The sequence below is a fragment of the Chiloscyllium plagiosum genome, unplaced genomic scaffold (genome assembly GCF_037043375.1).
Source record: "Chiloscyllium plagiosum isolate Xiang-an unplaced genomic scaffold, Cpla_swu_hap1 HiC_scaffold_24, whole genome shotgun sequence".
Taxonomy (NCBI): Eukaryota; Metazoa; Chordata; class Chondrichthyes; order Orectolobiformes; family Hemiscylliidae; genus Chiloscyllium; species Chiloscyllium plagiosum.
The window spans coordinates 54,073,703-54,092,613 of record NW_028270162.1 but is presented as its reverse complement, the minus strand read 5'-3'; the positions used below and the strand labels follow the sequence as shown (position 1 = coordinate 54,092,613).

Sequence of the window (18,911 nt, the reverse complement as noted above, 5' to 3'; positions counted from 1 at the left end):
AATTAAAGATCTCTCTGTTTCCTCTTAAAATTTATTCTGCATCCATCATACTGTGGGGTAGTGAATTTCACAGCTTCACAATCCTTCGAGAGCAGTAATTTCTCCTCATCTCTATTTTAAATCTGCCATCCCTTAGCCTAAAACTATGACCTCGCATTTTAGATTGCCCCACAAGGGGAAACATTCTCTGTACATTTACTTTGTTGATCCTCTCTCACCTCTTATATTCCTCAATTAAATCTTCATTCTTCTAAACTCTAGTGTGTATAGGCCTAAACTGCTTAATCAATCTGCTTTGACAAAGGGTTAGTTAGACTCGAAACATCAGCTCTTTTCTCTCCTTACAGATGCTGCCAGACCTGCTGAGATTTTCCAGCATTTTCTCCTTTGTGCTCAATCATTCCTTTCATTTTTGGACTTAACTTGGTGAACTGTCTCTGAAATCCTTATTATCATCCGAACACACCTTGCTGCCATAATCTGAGGGATGCTACATTGATGCCAAGGGCAGCCACTTTCAATTCATCCAGAATTTAACTCTTTTTATCAGTGTTTGGACCGAGACTGAAATGGGTTTAGGAGCTGTAAGATCTTGGTGGAATCTCAAATTGAGCATCAGTGAGCAAGTTATTCCTTTGCAAGTACTGTTTAGTGGCACTGTTGATGACCCTTTTCATAACTTTGCTGATGATCGAGAGAAAACTGAAAACGGTATTTGGCCAGGTTGGACTGGTCCTGCTCTTTGTGCATAGGTCACAGGTAGGTGCATGTTGTAGCTGTACCAGAACATTTTAGCTCAAGGTGTGACTAAGTCTGAAGCACAATTCTTCAGTTCTGTGGCTAGAATATTGTCATGCCCATACTTTTGCAGCATCCAGTGTCTGAGATATTTCTTGATATATTGAGTACATTGAAGTCTGGCATCTGAGATACAGGGGACCTTTGGAGGAGGCAGAGATGGGTCTCCAGCTAAACACTTTTTTGGTTGAAGCTGGATGTGAATGTCTTTTGTGCTGTTGCGCTAGGCACCCCATCTTTGAGGGTGAGGATATTTGTAGATCCTCCATCTCTTGTTACTTATTTAACTTTACACCTACCATTCATAATTGGATATGGCAAGATTGTAGAGCTAGGATCTGATCTGTTGGTTTTGAGATTGCTTAGTCCGTTGCTTTTTTAAATCACGGAATATTGCATCGCTAGCTAGGCCAATATTTACTGTCCATGCCTAATTGCCCAAAGGACAGTTAAGTGTAAACCACATTACAGTAGGCCTGGAGTTGCATATAAGGCTGGCAGTTTCCTTCTCCAAAGCATGTTAGAGAACCAGATAGTTTTTAATTTTTCTGACAATGGATTCATGGCTATCATTAGATTCTTAATTCCAGATTGCATTCAAATTCCACCATTTGCCATGGCCAGATTTGAACCCCAGCCCCAAGAATGTTACCTGGATCTCTGGATTATCAGTCCAGTGATAATACCACAAGGCTGTCATGTCCCCTTATCTTGTGTTTGTACATGGAGCAACAGGTATCTGGGAGTGAGCTGGAGGCTGATGTCTACTTTGAGTTTAATTGATTTACATAAGAGATTTTAATATTTCTTGCCTTTGTAGTTGATGACCTTTTAGTTTGGCAGTGGTTTCTTTGGATGCACCTCTCATTGTCCTCAATGTTCACACAAGAATTTACAATTAAATAGCGCTATTAAAATAGAAAACAAGTGTCCAGATGTTTCAGAGAAATATAAAGGGATAAAATAGGCAGTAACACAAAGAAGGAGGCATGAGGAGGATTGACCAGAACCTTAGTCTAAGTTTTGAGTTTTAAGATAAATCCTAAAGAAGGAGCAGAATATGTAGGATTAACAAGGCATAGTGAATGACTGTTTGTTTGGTTTCTCATTATAGTCAATCACTGGGATTTCCCTGGACTGAGTTCACATTCAGTCAAGACCATAAGAGATAGGAGCAGAAATTAGGATGTTTTGTGCAGTGATACAATGAACCCCCTATAATGCAAAGCAATCATATACACATTGCAGGGTAACATATGAAAATGGAAACCAAGACTGTTATACAGTAGATGCTTTTCTGAGGTTTATATTGAGATGCACTGCTGGACACATCGAAAGGGCAGTTAATGAAATTTGCACAACAAAATGTTTTAAAATGCAATCATTTTCAGATTGGCATGTGTTTTGTTTATGCCTACAGGTCAGTCAGATTGTCAAAGCTCTATTTCTAGACCGCAGTTTACACTGCACGCCATATCATTACTCAATAGGGAACATTACGCCCCTTTGGGGCTTGTTTTTTCATCTTTTCATGCTGCATTGACCTGGAATAAAGTTGCCATCTAGAGCCTTTTGTGGGAAGTACAACAATAACACCACAGAATACTCTGATTATTTTCCCAAGTACAAACAAAACATTTGCAAATTAATAACTAACAATGTGATTAGATTAGATTCCCTGCAGTGTGGAAACAGGCCCTTCGGCCTAGCAGGTCCACACCGACCCTCCGAAGAGCAACCCACTCAGACCCATTCCCTTACATTTACCCCTGCACCTAACACTACGGGCAATTTTGCATGGCCAAATCACCTAATCTGCACATCTTTGGGTTGTGGGAGGAAACCGGAGCACCCAGAAGAAACCCATGCCGGAGGCAGGAATTGAACCTGGGGGTTTCTGGTGCTGTGAGGCAGCAGTGCTAACCACAGAGATCTGTATAATGACTAGCCAAAATATATTGTTGTTGACATGAACTGCCAATATAGTAAGTGTAAGTGAAAATCTTCCTTTTGAGGGGAAAAGAAAGAAGAACCAAAAGATGCAAGATTTAAATCCTTACTGTAGACATTACTCCCAGTGCCAAAAAGCCTCCTGAGGCATGCTGCAAGTGGTACAATTCAACATCTTGAGAACACTGCTTGTAAGGAGGCAACTGAATGTGGCCTATCAATGATGCCATACATTCCAACTAACTTTTACATAAGGGGATTTTAATGAACTTCTACTATTGTGAAATGGCAAAGTATGCAAGTGTTTTTGGATATGTTTTAGGGTAGCATGGTGACTCTGTAGTTAGCACTGTTGCCTCACAGCGCCAGGGACCTGGGTTCGATTTCACCTTCGGGTGACTGCAGACTTCACACAGACATTCTCCCTTTGTCTGTGTGACTTCCTCTAGGGAAATTTCTCCCATGGTCCAAAGATGTACAGATTAGGTGGATTGGCCATGCTAAATTGCTCATAGTGTCCAGGGGATGTGCAGGTTATGTAGACTAGCCATGGGAAATGCAGGGTTACAGGGATTTTGTAGAAGGGTGGGGATGGGTCTGGGTAGAATGCTGTTTGGAAGGTCGGTGTGGACTCGATGGGCCAAATGACACTGCTGAGGGATCCACACTGGGGATTCCTCTTCTGGTATTCTTGGGTGCTTTCAGACATCCCAAGAACTGCTGTCTGTCTAACCAGAGCAGTACCAGGAAGGGGAAGAGAGTAACACCTGACCCCTGATGAAGGTGCCATTTTATCTGATACATACTGATACTGTATGAACCTAGAGGCTATTATGGAGATGGTGCATTACGGTGAGATTTTGAGGAGCAAACCACAGGGGGTGTTGAATGGTCCATAGATCAACTAGAGTTACAGATGCCGATGTGCATTTATTGAATGGTCCTGGGTTTCCTGCTGAGCTGAGGGACTCTGCAGCATAGGAGTTGCTGGTCTCTTAACTATTGCAGGTGGCAATACATAATTTATGTGCTATGCACTTCCACCAGAATGAAAGAAGGCAATATGATTCATGACTCGTGTCCAATAATTCGCAAATCAATTTTTAGCTCAAAGTATTTCAATGTGAAGTACAATTGTGCAAAATTTAATACTCCAGATGTGTTTGAGTCCCAACTGCTCCTTTTGTGTACATTATGGTCTCAGGATTCTCAGTCTGACTGTCTCAATAATTATCTAATCCTTGGCATTCTGTACTTAAATTATGGGTTGGACTGTGCAAGCATGTTTATCATGTTCAGACTGATTACTAATGCACAGAAATGCATCAACTTCTAAAATATGTGCAGGCCTTTAACTCTACAGCACATATTTGAACTTGTAACTTACAGGTGTGGGGAAAAAAAATTCAAGAATTTACAGATCAGGAATGTGGGGGCTCCTATGTTGTGTGCTATCTCCTCACAGATGTTCCTAACGTGGGAGTTTGCCAGTCATTTGTGTTTTTATAAGAATTTACATTGCTGTTGGTCTAGAGTCACGTGTAGGCCAGACCAGGTAAAGATGGCGGATTCCCTTCCCCAGAGGACCACTGAACTTCTGATTTGGCAACATGGTTATCATTAGACTAATTTTTCTTTATTCCAGATTTTTATTGGAATTCAATTTTCACTATCTACGACGGTGGGGCTTTAACCCTTCTGCCCAAAACATTTAAGAAAAAACTGCTGGGTAAAGTCAGCAGATCAGGTCGCATCTGTGAAGAAAGCAGAGTTAACGTTTCCAATCCAGTGACCATTCTTCAGCTCTCCTTCCAGGTTACTGTGCCCTCTCTCTTAATTCGATGGGGCACGGATAAATTTGTATTCGGGGTTGTACAACAAGTCGCAGTGGTGATGATAAGGTCGAACTTCCACAGTTTTATGCATTTGGTTCTAGTCACATATTTTTCCCTAAACAACGTGTTCAGAAATGTTACAGCGCTCCTTTGGAGCAGGTGAGACTTGAACCTGCGCCACTTGGTTTAGAGGTTGAAGGGCTCATGCCCGAAACGTTGATTCTCCTGCTCCTTGGATGCTGCCTGACCTGCTGCGCTTTTCCAGCAACACATTTTCAGCTTAGTGGTTGGGAACCCTAACAACGCGTCACAAGTCTCCGACTCCTTAGTTACTAAAGAAATGTGATTTGTCAGGACTTAGGATCATCACCAAAAACTCTGACCTTGCGCTCTAGTAGACACAGGGTATGTGTCCTTGATGTTGGGCTTGGCTCCTGTAATCTGAGCGCATGCGTTACTGGCGGTGGGTGGGCGGGGCTCCAGTAACAATGGGGGATGGAGAGTGGCGAAACTGGAAGCGTGTCGCTGTAAATACAGCGCATGCGCCAATGGGGCATGTTGTTGGGGAGGGCGTGACAAGATTGGGACCCACGCGTTCCTGTAGCCAAGCGCATGCGTTAATTGAGTTGAAGGGGGTCTGTTGGGCTAGCGCATATGCGTAGTGCAGCTGCCAGCGGGTGGCTGACAGTTGGAGGCGCGTGAGCTGTCGCTTTAGTCCGGCTCAGGCAGCGGCCGGAGATGAATCAGCCATGACATCTGCGCCCGAAAAGAGCGGGACCGTGGCAGCACCGGAGGAGAAAACGGTGCAGCGGGTATTGGACTCCTTCGTGCAGGAGTTCCCGACTCCTCTAGGCCCCGAGGATTCGTTGCCCGTGCGCTTGCAGAGCCCGGCGCTGAGCTGGGAGGAGTTGGAGGGGGAGTGCGCCGAAATGGGGCTGAAGCTACTGCGGGACAGGTGAGGGCACGGCTGGGAGTGGGATTGGCCTTCTCCTGTATTTGCAACCCCTTTTCCCCGATAAACAGCAGGGCTGCAATTCACTCTGAGCTGCCACCGACCGATTTATGTCAAGCTTATACAGCCAGGAACTGTATGGGATGCTTGAAATATTTGACAGATTTAATTGTTCTTTGAGGATTAAACAAGCGGGCGGATGAAGAGTGTCATCTAAATTACTATTGCAAGATAACACGAATAGGGGCGAGATTATATTAATGTAGAGACAGATTGGCTAACCAACAGTCAGAATCTGGATAGAAAGGTCGTTTTCAGGTTGGCAAGTTTTACCTAGTGGGGTCAGTGGCGCGACCTGAATTGTTTACCGTATATTCTGCATCAATCATTTGACTTCTTTTGTCGCCAAAGTTGCTGATATAAAGATGCAAAACAGTACAGTTCGTGAGTGGTGGGCAAAACTTTGACCAAATCAATATTATATGGGGAAAATGAGGGGGTCCACTTTGACAGGAAGAATAAAAAAAGCAGAATATAGTTTAATTGGAGAGATTGGCAAACTATGTAGAGGCTTCTGGGAGGTCTTCATACATGAAATGTAAAGTTAGTATGCACGCACGTAATAACAGTAAATTGAGTTCTCATTGTATATCTTCACGCTATTGTTATGAAACTGAAACCGTTATATAGTCCTCCTGGGAACTTCTCCTTGCATGCTTGATATTCTGTAACTATATATCTAAACAAAACACATATCTAAAAATCTTAAGATTCATAGAATCCCTACAGTGTGGAAGCAGGCCATTTGGCTCATTTGAATCCAGTGACCCTCTGAAGAACAACCCTTCCAGACTCTCACCCCCCCTACCCCCATACCTGCAAACCTGAAAGCCTGCATGTCTTTGGACTTTAGGAGGAAACCAGAGCATTCAGAAAACCCATGCAGGAATGGGGAAAATGTGCAAACTCCACACAGACATTTGCCGAAAGCAATTTGGGTCCCTGATGTTGTGTGACAGCAGTGCTAACCACTGAGCTATTAATTCAAGGTTTTAGCCCAATTTTATGTCTTAAAAATCTGTTCTGTTCACACTTTGGCACAATTTGTCAAAACTGTCACACAGCTGAGAAAACATCCAGCATTCTAAATAAAGAGAAAGTGGGGACTGCATATGCTGGATATCATAGTTGAAGAGTGTGGTGCTGGAAAAGCACAGCTGAAGGGCTTATGTTAGAAATGTTGATTCTTCTGCTCCTCAGACGCTGCTTTGACTAGCTGTGTTTTTGCAACACCACACTCTTTGACAGAATTCTAAGTAAGCCCATATACTTTTTTAAAAAGTCAATTTGCCCATCTCCCAGTTTAATGGATCCTTCTGAGAGATTCTTAGATTTATATCTTTGCCATAGATTAATCAGTTTTTAAATGGGTCATAGCATATATGTGTAACAAGTTTTTGGAAATCAGTCATTTAGCAGCAGATCTGATAAGTTAGGCAAGGAGGCATTTCTTTTCTAAGGATTGTTAATCAGTGGAGTCCAGATTATTGAATATATTCAATACTGAGCTAGATGGATGTTAGATCTACGAGGGGTAGACAGCTGTGAAGTTAAAGCCACAATTGGAGCAGTATTGAATAGTGCAGTAGGCTCTAAGGGCTGAATGGTGTCTTGTGTTCTTGAATGCCACCACATTCATGACTCTGAATTAAGTGAAAGTTGATCAGTTTGAACATTCTGCAAGAAAGAGGGTCCATGTCACTTCCTGCACTCTTTATTTAAGAATCAATTTGAACACTATGTGTAGCCCTGCATGAACTGCGTCAACAGCTATTTAGAGTGCACTTCTTCCTTGTAAGACACACAGCGTTTGAAGCAATGATAAGGTGTAGATGAATTTATTTGCAAGAATGAAACCAGTGGGCATAGTCACAGAGGAAAGGGATGCCAACTTAGGACTGACATGAGGAATTTCTTCTGGAGGGTTGAGTTTTTGGCACATCTTGTCACAGCTGTGGGGGCAGCAACCTTGTGTACACTTAAGGCAGAGATACTCTTAATCCGCATAGGAGTCGAGGATTACAGGGAAAAGCTGGAGAGTGGATCTGAGGAATGTCAGATTAGTCATGATCTTTTCGAATGGTAGAGCAGGCTCAAGGGCAGAGCAGCCTATTTCTGATTTTTTTTTTACAGTGCCAGGAATGGGAAAGTTGGTGTTCACTCTATAGCACAGAAGGTGAAGAGATTTGCTGGTAGTGTTATAACCATAAGTTATTTTGATAGTGAATAAGGTGATACTGTTTCCTATGGCAGAAGACCTACTCTTGGGAAATAAGGCAGGGCAGGTGATTGAGGTGTCAGTGGGGGAGCTCTTTGGGACCAGCGACCATAATTCTATTAGTTTAAAATAGTGACGGGAAAGGATAGACCAAATCCAAAAGTTGAAGTTCTAAATTGGAGGAAGGTTAATTTTGACAGTATTAGGCAAGAATCAGCTTTCAAAAGCTGATTGGGGGGGCAGATGTTCGGAAGTAAAGGGATGGCTGGAAAATGGGAAGCCTTCAAAAGTGAGATAACAAGAGTCCAGAGAAAGTATATGTCTGTTAGGGTGAAAGGAAAGGCTGGTAGGAAAAGGGAATGCTGGATGACTAAAGAAATTGAGAGTATAGTTTAAAAAGAAGGAAGCATATGTCAGGTATAGACAGGATGGATTGAGTGAATCCTTAGAGTATAAAGGCAGGAGCAGTATACTTGAGAAATCAGGAGGGCAAAAAGGGGGCATGAGGTAGCTTTGGCAAATAGAGTTAAGGAGAATCCAAAGGGTTTTTACAAATATAGTCAGGACAAAAGGGTAACTAGGGAGAGAATAGGTCCCCTCCAAGATCGGCAAGGTGGCCTTTGTGGAGCCGCAGGAGGTGGGGACGAATATTTTGCATCAGTATTTACTGTGGAAAAGCACATGGAAGATATAGAATGTCGGGAAATAGATGGTGACATTTTGAAAAATGTCGATATTACAGAGGGGGAAGTGCTGGATGTCTTGAAATGCATAAAAGTAGATAAATCCCCAAGACTTGATCAGGTGTACTATCAAACTCCGTGGGAAGCTAGGGAAGTGATTGCTGGGCCTCTTGCTGAGATATTTGTATCATCGATAGTCACTGGTGAGATGCCGAAAGACTGGAGGTTGGCAAACATGGTGCCACTGTTTAAGAAAGGTGGTAAGGACAAGCCAGTGAACTATAGACCAGTGATCCTGATGTTGGTGGTGGGCAAGTTGTTGGAGGAAATCCTGAGGGACAAGAGGTACATGTATTTGGAAAGGCAAGGACTGATTAGGGATAGTCAACATGGTCTTTTGCGTGAGAAATCATGTCTCACAAACTAGATTGAGTTTTTTGAAGATGTAACAAAGAAGTCTGATGAGGGCAGAGCAGTAGATGTGATCTATATGGACTTGAGTAAGGCGTTCGACAAGGTTCCCCATGAGAGACTGATTAGCAAGGTTAGATACAGGGAGAACTAGCCATTTGGATACAGAACTGGCTCAAAGGTAGAAGACAGAGGGTGGTGGTGGAGGGTTGTTTTTCAGACTGGAGGCCTGTGACCAGTGGAGTGCCATAATGATCGGTGCTGGGTCCTCTACTTTTTGTCATTTACGTAAATGATTTGGATGCGAGCATAAGAGGTACAGTTAGTAAGTTTGCTGATAACACCAAAATTGGAGATGTAGTGGAAAGTGAAGAGGGTTACCTCAGATTACAACAGGATCTGGACTAGATGGGCCAATGGGCTGAGAATTGGCAGATGGAGTTTAATTCAGATAAAAGTGAGGTGCTGCATTTTGGGAAAGCAAATCTTAGCAGGACTTATACACTTAATGGTAGGGTCCTAGGGAGTGTTGCTGAACAAGGAGACCTTGGAGTGCAGGTTCATAGCTCCTTGAAAGTGGAGTCGCAGGTAGATAGGATAGTGAAGAAGGCGTTTGGTATGCTTTCCTTTATTGGTCAGAGTATTGCGTATAGAAGTTGGGAGGTCATGTTGCGGCTGTACAGGACATTGGTTAGGCCACTGTTGGAATATTGGGTGTAATTCTGATCTCCTTCCTTTCAGAAAGATGTTGTGAAACTTGAAAGTGTTCAGAAAAGATTTACAAGGATGTTGCCAGGGTTGGAGGATTTGAGTTATAGGGAGGGGCTGAACAGGCTTGGGCTGTTTTCCCTGGAGCGTCAGAGGCTGAGGGGTGACCTTATAGAGGTTTACAAAATCATGAGGGGCATGGATAAGATTAATAGACAGACAAAGTCTTTTCCCTGGGGTCAGGGAGTCCAGAACTAGAGGGCATAGGTTTAGGGTGAGAGGGGAAAGATATAAAAGAGACCTAAGGGGCAACCTTTTCATGTAGAGGGTGGTATGTGTATGGAATGAGCTGCCAGAGTATGTGGTGGAAGCTGGTACAATTGCAACATTTGAGGCATTTGGATGGGTATATGAATAGGAAGGGTTTGGACAGATATGGGTTGGGTGCTGGCAGGTGGGACTAGATTGGGTTGGACCAAAGGGTCTGTTTCCATGCTGTACATTTCTATGACTCTAAGTAACAAAGAGGATTGATGAGGTCAGAGCGGTGGATGTGATCTATGTGGACTTCAGTAAAGTGTTCAAAAAGGTTTACCCATGGGAGGCTGGTGAGCAAGGTTAGATCTCATGGAATACAGGGAGAACTTGCCATTTGGATACAGAACTGGCTCAAAGGTAGAAGACAGAGGGTGGTGGTGGAGGATTGTTTTTCAGACTGGAGGCCTGTGACCAGTGGAGTGCCAAAAGGATCAGTGCTGGGTCCACCACTTTTTTAATCATTTTTATATAAATGATTTGGATGTGAATATAAGAGGTATAGTTTGTAAGTTTGCAGATGACACCAAAATGGGAGGTGTAGTGGACAGCGAAGAAGGTTACCTCAGATTACAACGGGATCTTGATCAGATGGGCCAATGGGCTGAGTAGTAGCCGATGGAGTTTAATTTAGATAAATGTGAGGTGATGCATTTTGGGAAAGCAAATCTTAGCAGGACTTAGACACTTAATGGTAAGATCCTAGAGAGTGTTGCTGAACAAAGAGACCTTGGAGTGCAGGTTCATAGCTCCTTGAAAGTGGAGTTGCAGGTAGATAGGATGGTGATGAAGGCATTTGGTATGCTTTCAGAGTACTGAGTGCAGGAGTTGTGAAGTCATGTTGTGGTACAGGACATTGGTAAGGCCACTGTTGGAATATTGTGTGCAGTTCTGGTCTCATTCCTTTCGGTAAGATGTTGTGAAACTTGAAAGGGTTCAGAAAAGATTTACAAGGATGTTGCCAAGGTTGGAGGATTTGAGCTATAGGGAGAGGTTGAATAGGCTAGGGCTGTTTTCCCTGGAGTGTCGGAGGCTGAGGGGTGACCTTATAGAGGTTTACAAGATCATGAGGGGCATGGATAGGATAAATAGATGGGGTAAGAAGTGGTAGAGGCTAGTACAATTGCAACACTTAAAAGGCATCAGGATGGGTATATGAATAGGAAGGGTTTGGAGGTATATTGGCCAGGTGCTGGCAGGTGGGACTAGATTGGATTGGGATATCTGGCTGGCATGGATGAATTGGACCAAAGGGTCTATTTCCGTGCTGTACATCTCTATGACTCTATGACTCAGAATCCATAACCATAGGAGACAGAATTAATGTGTTTGCTCGGTTGTGACCTAACCCTATCACACTGTCTTGGAGGATGACGGAAGCAGATTCTATAGTGTAATTCCAAAGAAAATTACAAAAGTATTTGAAGAGATAAAATCCAGGACTCTGCAAAATGCAGAGGAGTGGAACTAATTGGATAGCTCTCCTAAACAGCCAGTTCAGGTACAGTAGGCAGAACGACCTCCTAAGCTGCATTATGAGATGAAGGGTTAATTTTTTTATTCAAACTTTCCACGATTGATATTTTGTCTGTACAATTACTTACCCAAGAATAAGGGGAGAGTGGAATGGCTGCATATATTTTTCTGTTACTGCTTTGTTTGTATATCTGTAAATAGTTAACTACATCCTGCAAAGTGTTCAAGTTGTTGTGCATGGTCATTCCTGAAGAAGGGCCTGTGCCCGAAACATCGAATCTCCTGTTCCCTGGATGCTGCCTGACCTGCTGTGCTGTTCCAGCAATAAAGTTTCAACTTTGATCTCCAGCATCTGCAGACCTCACTTCCTCCTCCATGGTGTGTTACCCTTGACTCTAAACCTGTCGCAAATTGATTGTACTATATTTTGTTGAGAAATTAGAAATGAAAAATTCGGATTATGTGCATCAGTGCTTCAAATGTTTAATGACATTGGGCCCCCTGAAAGGAACATTTTAAAAGTAGAACACTGCATTCAAGCTTTTCAGCAGCTTCTCCAACTGACTGGATCAGGGAGGAAAAGAACTGCCAGAGTTAACCTTCCAGACGATAATTACGCCCAGTTAAAATTCATGTAAATTTAGGAGGCAAGCTCACCAGTCTTTGTTTGTGCTAATCTGGGGATGGAGACTTTAGACACTTCTTTCAGGGAGGGTAGGCAGCGATGGAGGGCAAAGCAGACTTAAAATGTAGTCTGTGAGGTAAAACAGTTATTTTGTGTGGTTTTGCTCTTATACTGGTCCCAATGTTTTTGGCCATGACTTTTCTGCCAATCTCTGATTCTAGGTGACCACTGTCCCTCGTGTTTGATCGGAAATGTTTCCATGCTTATGTTTTCATTAAAGTTTTTATAGGCTTGGCAACACTTGGTCAAGCCTACCCATCAGAAATTGCTGGGACACAGTGGAACATGTCATCCTGCCTCTCCTTCTGGAAAATTGAGTTGTGGGAAGCATAAGTTTTAATTTCATCACACCAGTATAAAAGAGAATGAAAGTATGATGCAAAGAATTTGGACCGGAAGACCAATTCAGTGTCAAGTTCATATCTGAAGTCTGATGCTTTACGGTATAGAACAATCATATATAAACCTTTTCTAAATCACAAATTTAAAGTGTTCAGAAAGCTTCTGAAATATTGAAGCAGTATTTAACCATTGCTTTCTTCAATTATGAGTTGTAGCAAATGGTAATTGTAGTATGAGAGAATTTTCCTGGAAACAATTTTAATGTTATAACAACTAGCATTAATAAAAGTATTTAACACACATACCGTAGATTACAATGCAACGATAAACCAAATGAGGAGACATTAGATGGATTGAGGTGTTGCATTTTGGTAAGGCAAACCAAGGCAGGTAAATCGTAGGATCCTGGGGAGTGGTGCCAAACAAAGAGACCTCTGGATGCAAATGCATATTCCTTGAAACAGGAGTCACAGGTCGACAGGGTAGCAAAGAAGGCATTTGGCATATTTGCCTTTATTGGTCGGAACATTGAGTAGAGGAGTTGGATGTCATGTTTCAGTTGCACAGAACATTGCTGAGGCCACCTTTATAATATCACATACCATTCTGGTTGCCTTTCTATCAGAAAGATATTAAAACTTGAGGGTGCAGAGAAGATTTACATGGATGTTGTAATGACTGGAGGGAGTTATAGGGAGAGGCTGAGTAGGCTGGGGCTTTTTTTTCCTTGGAGTATCTGAGACTGAGGGGTGACCTAATAGAGATTTATAAAATCATGAGGGGCATAGATTGAATACCCAAAGTCTTTTTTCCTAGGGTGGGGGAGCCCAAAACTAGAGGACATATGTTTAAGGTGAGAGGGGAAAGATTTAAAAAGCACCTGAGGGGTAACATTTTCACACTGGATGGTGTGTGTATGGAGCGGGCTGCCAGAGAATGTGATGGATTACAGCCTTTAAAAGACATCTTCATGGGTTTATGAATAGGGAGAACTCAGGGATATGGGCCAAATGCTAGCAAATAGGACTAGGTCAGACTGGGATATCAAGTCAGTGTGGAAAGGTTGGACTAAAGAGTTATGCAGTATGAAAACAAACCCACTAAAGGGGATCTAAAGAAAAATGAGGGGAAGGGGCATAGGCAGGAAATTTCAGCATAAGGTTTTAGCAGTTGAGACACAGCGGCTGATGTGGCATACTCTTTGCACTGGTCAAAAATAGTAATCTGGGATTGGTGAATGGAAGGTCAAAGGCAGTTACAAAAATAGAGAGGTGTGAAGCTGTTAAAGATGAGAATTTAAAACTGGAAACACTAGCCAACTGAAAGCCAACGTATCAATGTCAGAGGCTTTGGACAAAAATGGTTTCCCATTGAGTCTTGTTATCAACCATAATGTTGATGTATAATCTCCCAACAGAATGTGGTTCAACTGACGTTGCTGAAAGATTATCCCCCATTTGGACTTGCATCAACAAAAAAGCAATACATGTCCAACTTGATCAGTTCTCCCGACTAGAAAGTTTGAAAACCTAGGACTTAAAATTTACAGATATTCAAACTATTAGTAGCATTGGTGGTGGACATCTTAGGAAAGTTAAGTGGTAGGAAAATAATAAATGTAAGATAAGAGCAGTGTAGGAAATGAAGATAAAGAGCAAATGATAAACAAGGTGCCTCTGGTGTAGTGCATATTTGAAGTTTTGTGTATGTTTTCATCCAAGGCTTGCCTGTTTTTATGATGATGTATTTAAAATTAAGATTTGGGTCATGTGAAGCAATCAGTCACTAGATCTATAGTGGTTATTTTGTGCTGTCTAATTAGAAACTTACCAGGATCACTAGGTTAAAAGGTTTTCTGAAGATGTGAGAGATATTATTGGGATAAGCATATGAAGTTAAATTCATCTGACCATCGAACTATGATAATTCCTACTCCGTTTTCTCAACCTTCCCAGTATAAATTTGAAATCCATGAAAAGGTTAACTTCATATAGTTGGGTAGTCCAGAACCTGAGGGCATACAGCGGATGGTATGTGTATGGAATGAGCTGCCAGAGGAAGTGGCGAAGGCTGGTGCAATTGCAACATTTAAAAGGAATTTGGATGGGTATATAAATAGGAAGGGTTTGGAGGGATATGGGCCAGGTGCTGGCAGGTGGGACTAGATTGGGTTGAGATAACTGGTTGGCATGGACGGGTTGGACCGAAGGGTTTGTTTCCATGCTGTACATCTCTATGACTATATAAATTGCTCAGCAAGTGGAAACTATATTATAAATATATTTACAGTTCTGGTCAAACTGTCATTAACTGTATTGTGAAACATAATAGTTTAATTAATGCAGTTTGGGAAAAAAAAAGTGGGAACTTCTGAAAGCTTTTCTGTGTATTTTTAAAAAGTATAGAAATGAACATTTTTTAAGCAAAATGGAATTGATAAAGAACTTGAAACAAATGGAAGCCATTAATATATGGGTGAGTATTCAGTTTTGACTCCTTTTAACTTTTCAGATAAGAATTGGGGAAACAGAAGCTCACTATCCTCAAGTTGGAGCCTTGTTGTTTCCTTTCATTTGTTGTGTACTTCTCTGTTATGGAAGATAAAGGAATTTGTTTCCTTTTTTGTCAGCTGGCTTTTTGTTTCACATTTACAAGCTTTGTTAGTGTTTCCTTTTTTTCTGAACTGTTCAACTTAATTCATAACATCCGCAATTCAGCTTCATAAAATGCTGAGTGCCATAATTCTGCAATTGTCCCGCACACCATTTTTAAAATGAAGATCAAATGTAACTTGTAGAATAATCTCACTGAACAAAAAATTACTGTAATATCCATATAGCTGCAGATTGAATTTTGTTTGAATATTTGAGACTGCAGCTATATGAATTTGATTCTGTTGGTGGCTGGTGTGCAAATCACTTTGGCAATTGTAACTAGGAGTTAATTTTCTAATACGCAATGTATTTTCCAAGAATCCTTATTTTGCAACTGGTGCTAACTTGTTCTTTGACCTTGTATGTAGAAAAGACAAAAGTAATAGTCAGTTTTACCAGTTTTTAAGAGTAATATGAAGTCAAGTTATAAGAACACATTGAGATTTTAGGATTAATGAATATTTGTAGCAATACCTTTTGCTTTTCTAAATTGAAACTTCAGGGATATCTGCAATGATTGGAGAATGCATGTTAACGTGATGTTGATCTTCCTGTTGATTAGTGTACTTGGCTTTAGATTGTATGAGCAATTGAGTTATTTTTTCCAGGAATCGTTTGGGCATATATTTTCAATATTTACACTCTGGTGTTCATAGGTGGGAGGGTGTGTGCATGTCTGCAAGACCCACCGAAGCACAACCCATCCAGACCCATTCTCCTACATCTACCCCTTCACCTAACACTACGGGCAATTTAGCACGGGCAATTTAGCATGGCCAATTTACCTAACGTGCACATTTTTGGACTGTGGGAGGAAACTGGAGCACCCAGAGGAAACCCACACAGACACGGGGAGAATGTCTGTGTGGAGTTTGCACAGTCGCCTGAGGCGGGATCTAAGTAACTGTATGATATTGCTTTGTTATTATTCCAATCTTTTTACCCAGTATTTGTACCCACACATGTCATTTTTGTTCTTTGGCCTGTATTTTGTGTGTTCTGCTCCGGTATATAGTCATCAGGTGTTTAAAACAATAGGTAATGGTGATTGCCCCACTAGTTTTTAAAGTCTCCAGCCAGAAGAGAATGTCCTCTGCAGTTCTTGGAATGTGAGGAATCCTTGCAATGCTGTGTTCCTCCATCTAGGAGCTCACACACGATAATGATTTGTGGGAAGGGGGCTGGGTGGAGGATTGTAATGTTGACTACTTCAGGGTGGGGACAAGAAACAAGAGTTTCTGTGCTAATTGGTAGTGCCTGGCAACATGCTTCAAAAGCATTTGTTGAAGCACCGATTCAAGAAAATCATACTGCAAAGTCAGGTATTACCAATTCTACTGACTGAGGCATTTACTTCACTTGATCTTTTTTGGGGTCAAAATGAATGTTTAATCGCGCACCCTGTTGGAAATTAGTGTACCTTTTAAAACTGAATTTTCCTGGTATTGTAAAGCATGAGATTTCATTTTAACTGCTATTACAGCAGTAACTAACTTGTGCATAAAAGCAAGGGGAAAGATCACAGGAATCTGGGTTGCAATGCCCTATTGAACTATCGTCAATGATTTATCTTGCACAATGTATACCTTTTTATTATCACCATTATTGTTTGTTTGAGAAAGTACATTTCTTAAAAGAATCATAACCTGAACATTATGGAAAGGTGGGCAATGTTTGCTGTAGCTCCAAAAGTAGGTGCATGTGGTCGTTAGTCCAAAAGAGTTCAGACAGATGATTGACATAAATTGCACTCTCTGAAATATGATGTATTAACAGGGAGAGCTTGGCAATGAGTGAGTATTGAGAAGTTCCAAGGTAATGGGCTACCACCCACCTGAAGAGATGGTAAGATGATGGAGCTAACAGGGTAAGTGGTGTTTCAGGCTGCTGGGCCATCTGCTCCCTCTCATGACTGACCACATCCTTTTTATTGTTTTTTACATTTAACTTTTTGAATCACATTTATTTTTTTTATCCTGCAGCTGTGGTGGTGGAGAGGGGTTGCAGGAAGCTGTTGAGCAGTGAATATGGTTCTTTCCTCATGGCCATCACTTTGCGGCTAGACCAACTGTCCTAGTGTCGATGAATTAGGGTCTGTTATTTTCCTCTGTTTTGGCAGCACCAGCAACGGCAGGGGGTTGAATGATATCTCCATTCTTGGGAGTTAATTTGAATGGTCAACCAGTTCTTGGAAGTTGAGGTGAGTCCTGGTCTTGAGAGTTGAGACAGTCTTCTGGCTATGGTGGCAGCTGGATATCAGCAGCGATGAGGCAGCCTTGGCAGAGGCAATGTCTGGGTCTCTTTGATGACAGGGTCTGCTTTAGTATGCTGACTCTCTGGTGTTGCAGCCTCGGAATGGTTTGGCGGCTGTGGAGTATAGTGGTATCCAGTATTCACTTAGGAAATCAAGAAGGTATGGATACCACAAAAGATTAAATTTGTCCTGACAGCTCCATAGTTACCACCTCCTCATCCTTGAACCATGCAAGTCAACATCTAACAAGTTGTATTGGGTATTTTGTGAGTATTTTTGGGCCCAGTACCTAAGGAAGGAGGTGTTGGCCTTTTAAGAGGGTCCAGAAGAGATTCATAAGAATGATTCCAGGGATGAAAGACTTGGTACATAAGGAATAGTTGAAGACTCTGCTCTGTACTTAATTGAATGTAGATGGATCGGAGTTAGGGTGGGGGTGGTATCTCATTGAAACTTACAGAATACTAAGAGACCTGGATAGAGTGGCCATGAAGATGTTTCCATCAGTAAGAGAAACTAAGACTCAAGTGTCAGCTTCTGAGTAAAGAGACAATCTTTTAGTACTGAGATAAGGAGGAATCTCTTCAGTCAGAGGATGGTGAATCTGTGGAACTCATTGCCATAGTGGTCTGTGGAGGCCAAATCATTGAGTGCATTAAAGACAGAGATAGCTAGCTAGATAGATTCTTGATTAGTAAGACGATCAAGGGTTACAGGGAGAAGGTTAGAATGGAGTTGAGAAACACAAGAAGGTGTTTAGTATGCTTTCCTTTATTAGTCAAAGTATTGAGTACAGGAGTTGGGAGGTCATGTTGCGGCTGTACAGGACTGGTTAGGCCACTGTTGGAATATTGGGTGTAATTCTGGTCTCCTTCCTATTGGAAAGATGTTGTGAAACTTGAAAAGGTTCAGAGAAGACTTACAAGCATATTGCTAGGGTTGGAGGATTTGAGCTATAGGGAGAGGCTGAATAGGCTGGGGCTGTTTTCCCTGGAGCGTCGGAGGCTGAGGGGTGACCTTTTTAGAGGTTTATAAAATCATGAGGGGCATGGATAGGATAAATAGACAAAGTCTTTTCCCTGGGGTCGGGGAGTCCAGAACTAGCGGGCATAGATTTAGGGTGAGAGGGGAAAGATATAAAAGAGACCTAAGGGGCAACTTTTTCACGCAGAGGTGGTACGTGTATGGAATGAGCTGCCAGAGGAAGTGGTGGAGGCTGGTACAATTGCAACATTTAAAAGGCATTTGAATGGGTATATGAATAGGAAGGGTTTGGAGGGATATGGGCCGTGTGCTGGTAGGTGGGACTAGATTGGGTTGGGATATCTGGTCGGCATGGATGAGTTAGACCGAAGGGTCTGTTTCTGTGCTGTACATCTGACTCCATAATTTATGTAATGGTGCTGGCTTCTGGTGACTTACACTTTACTGTACTTTCATGAGACTTAAAAATGTGTTGCTGGAAAAGCGCAGCAGGTCAGGCAGCATCAAGAAGGAGAATCGACGTTTCAGGCATAAGCCCTTCTTCAGGAATGAGGAGGGTGTGCTGAGCAGGCTAAGATAAAAGGTA

At 42.0% G+C, this 18,911-nt stretch overlaps 1 protein-coding gene across 1 annotated transcript in view; it reads left to right on the top strand.

The window, feature by feature from the left end:
* Positions 1–5,224: 5,224 nt before the first annotated feature.
* Positions 5,225–18,911, top strand: part of ppm1f (protein phosphatase, Mg2+/Mn2+ dependent, 1F) — a 72,800-nt gene continuing 59,113 nt past the window's right edge. The window contains exon 1 of the mRNA XM_043716085.2: positions 5,225–5,538. Within this exon, the coding sequence (XP_043572020.1) occupies positions 5,333–5,538 (206 nt within the window). The 5' untranslated portion in view covers positions 5,225–5,332. The remainder of the gene's footprint in view (positions 5,539–18,911) is intronic.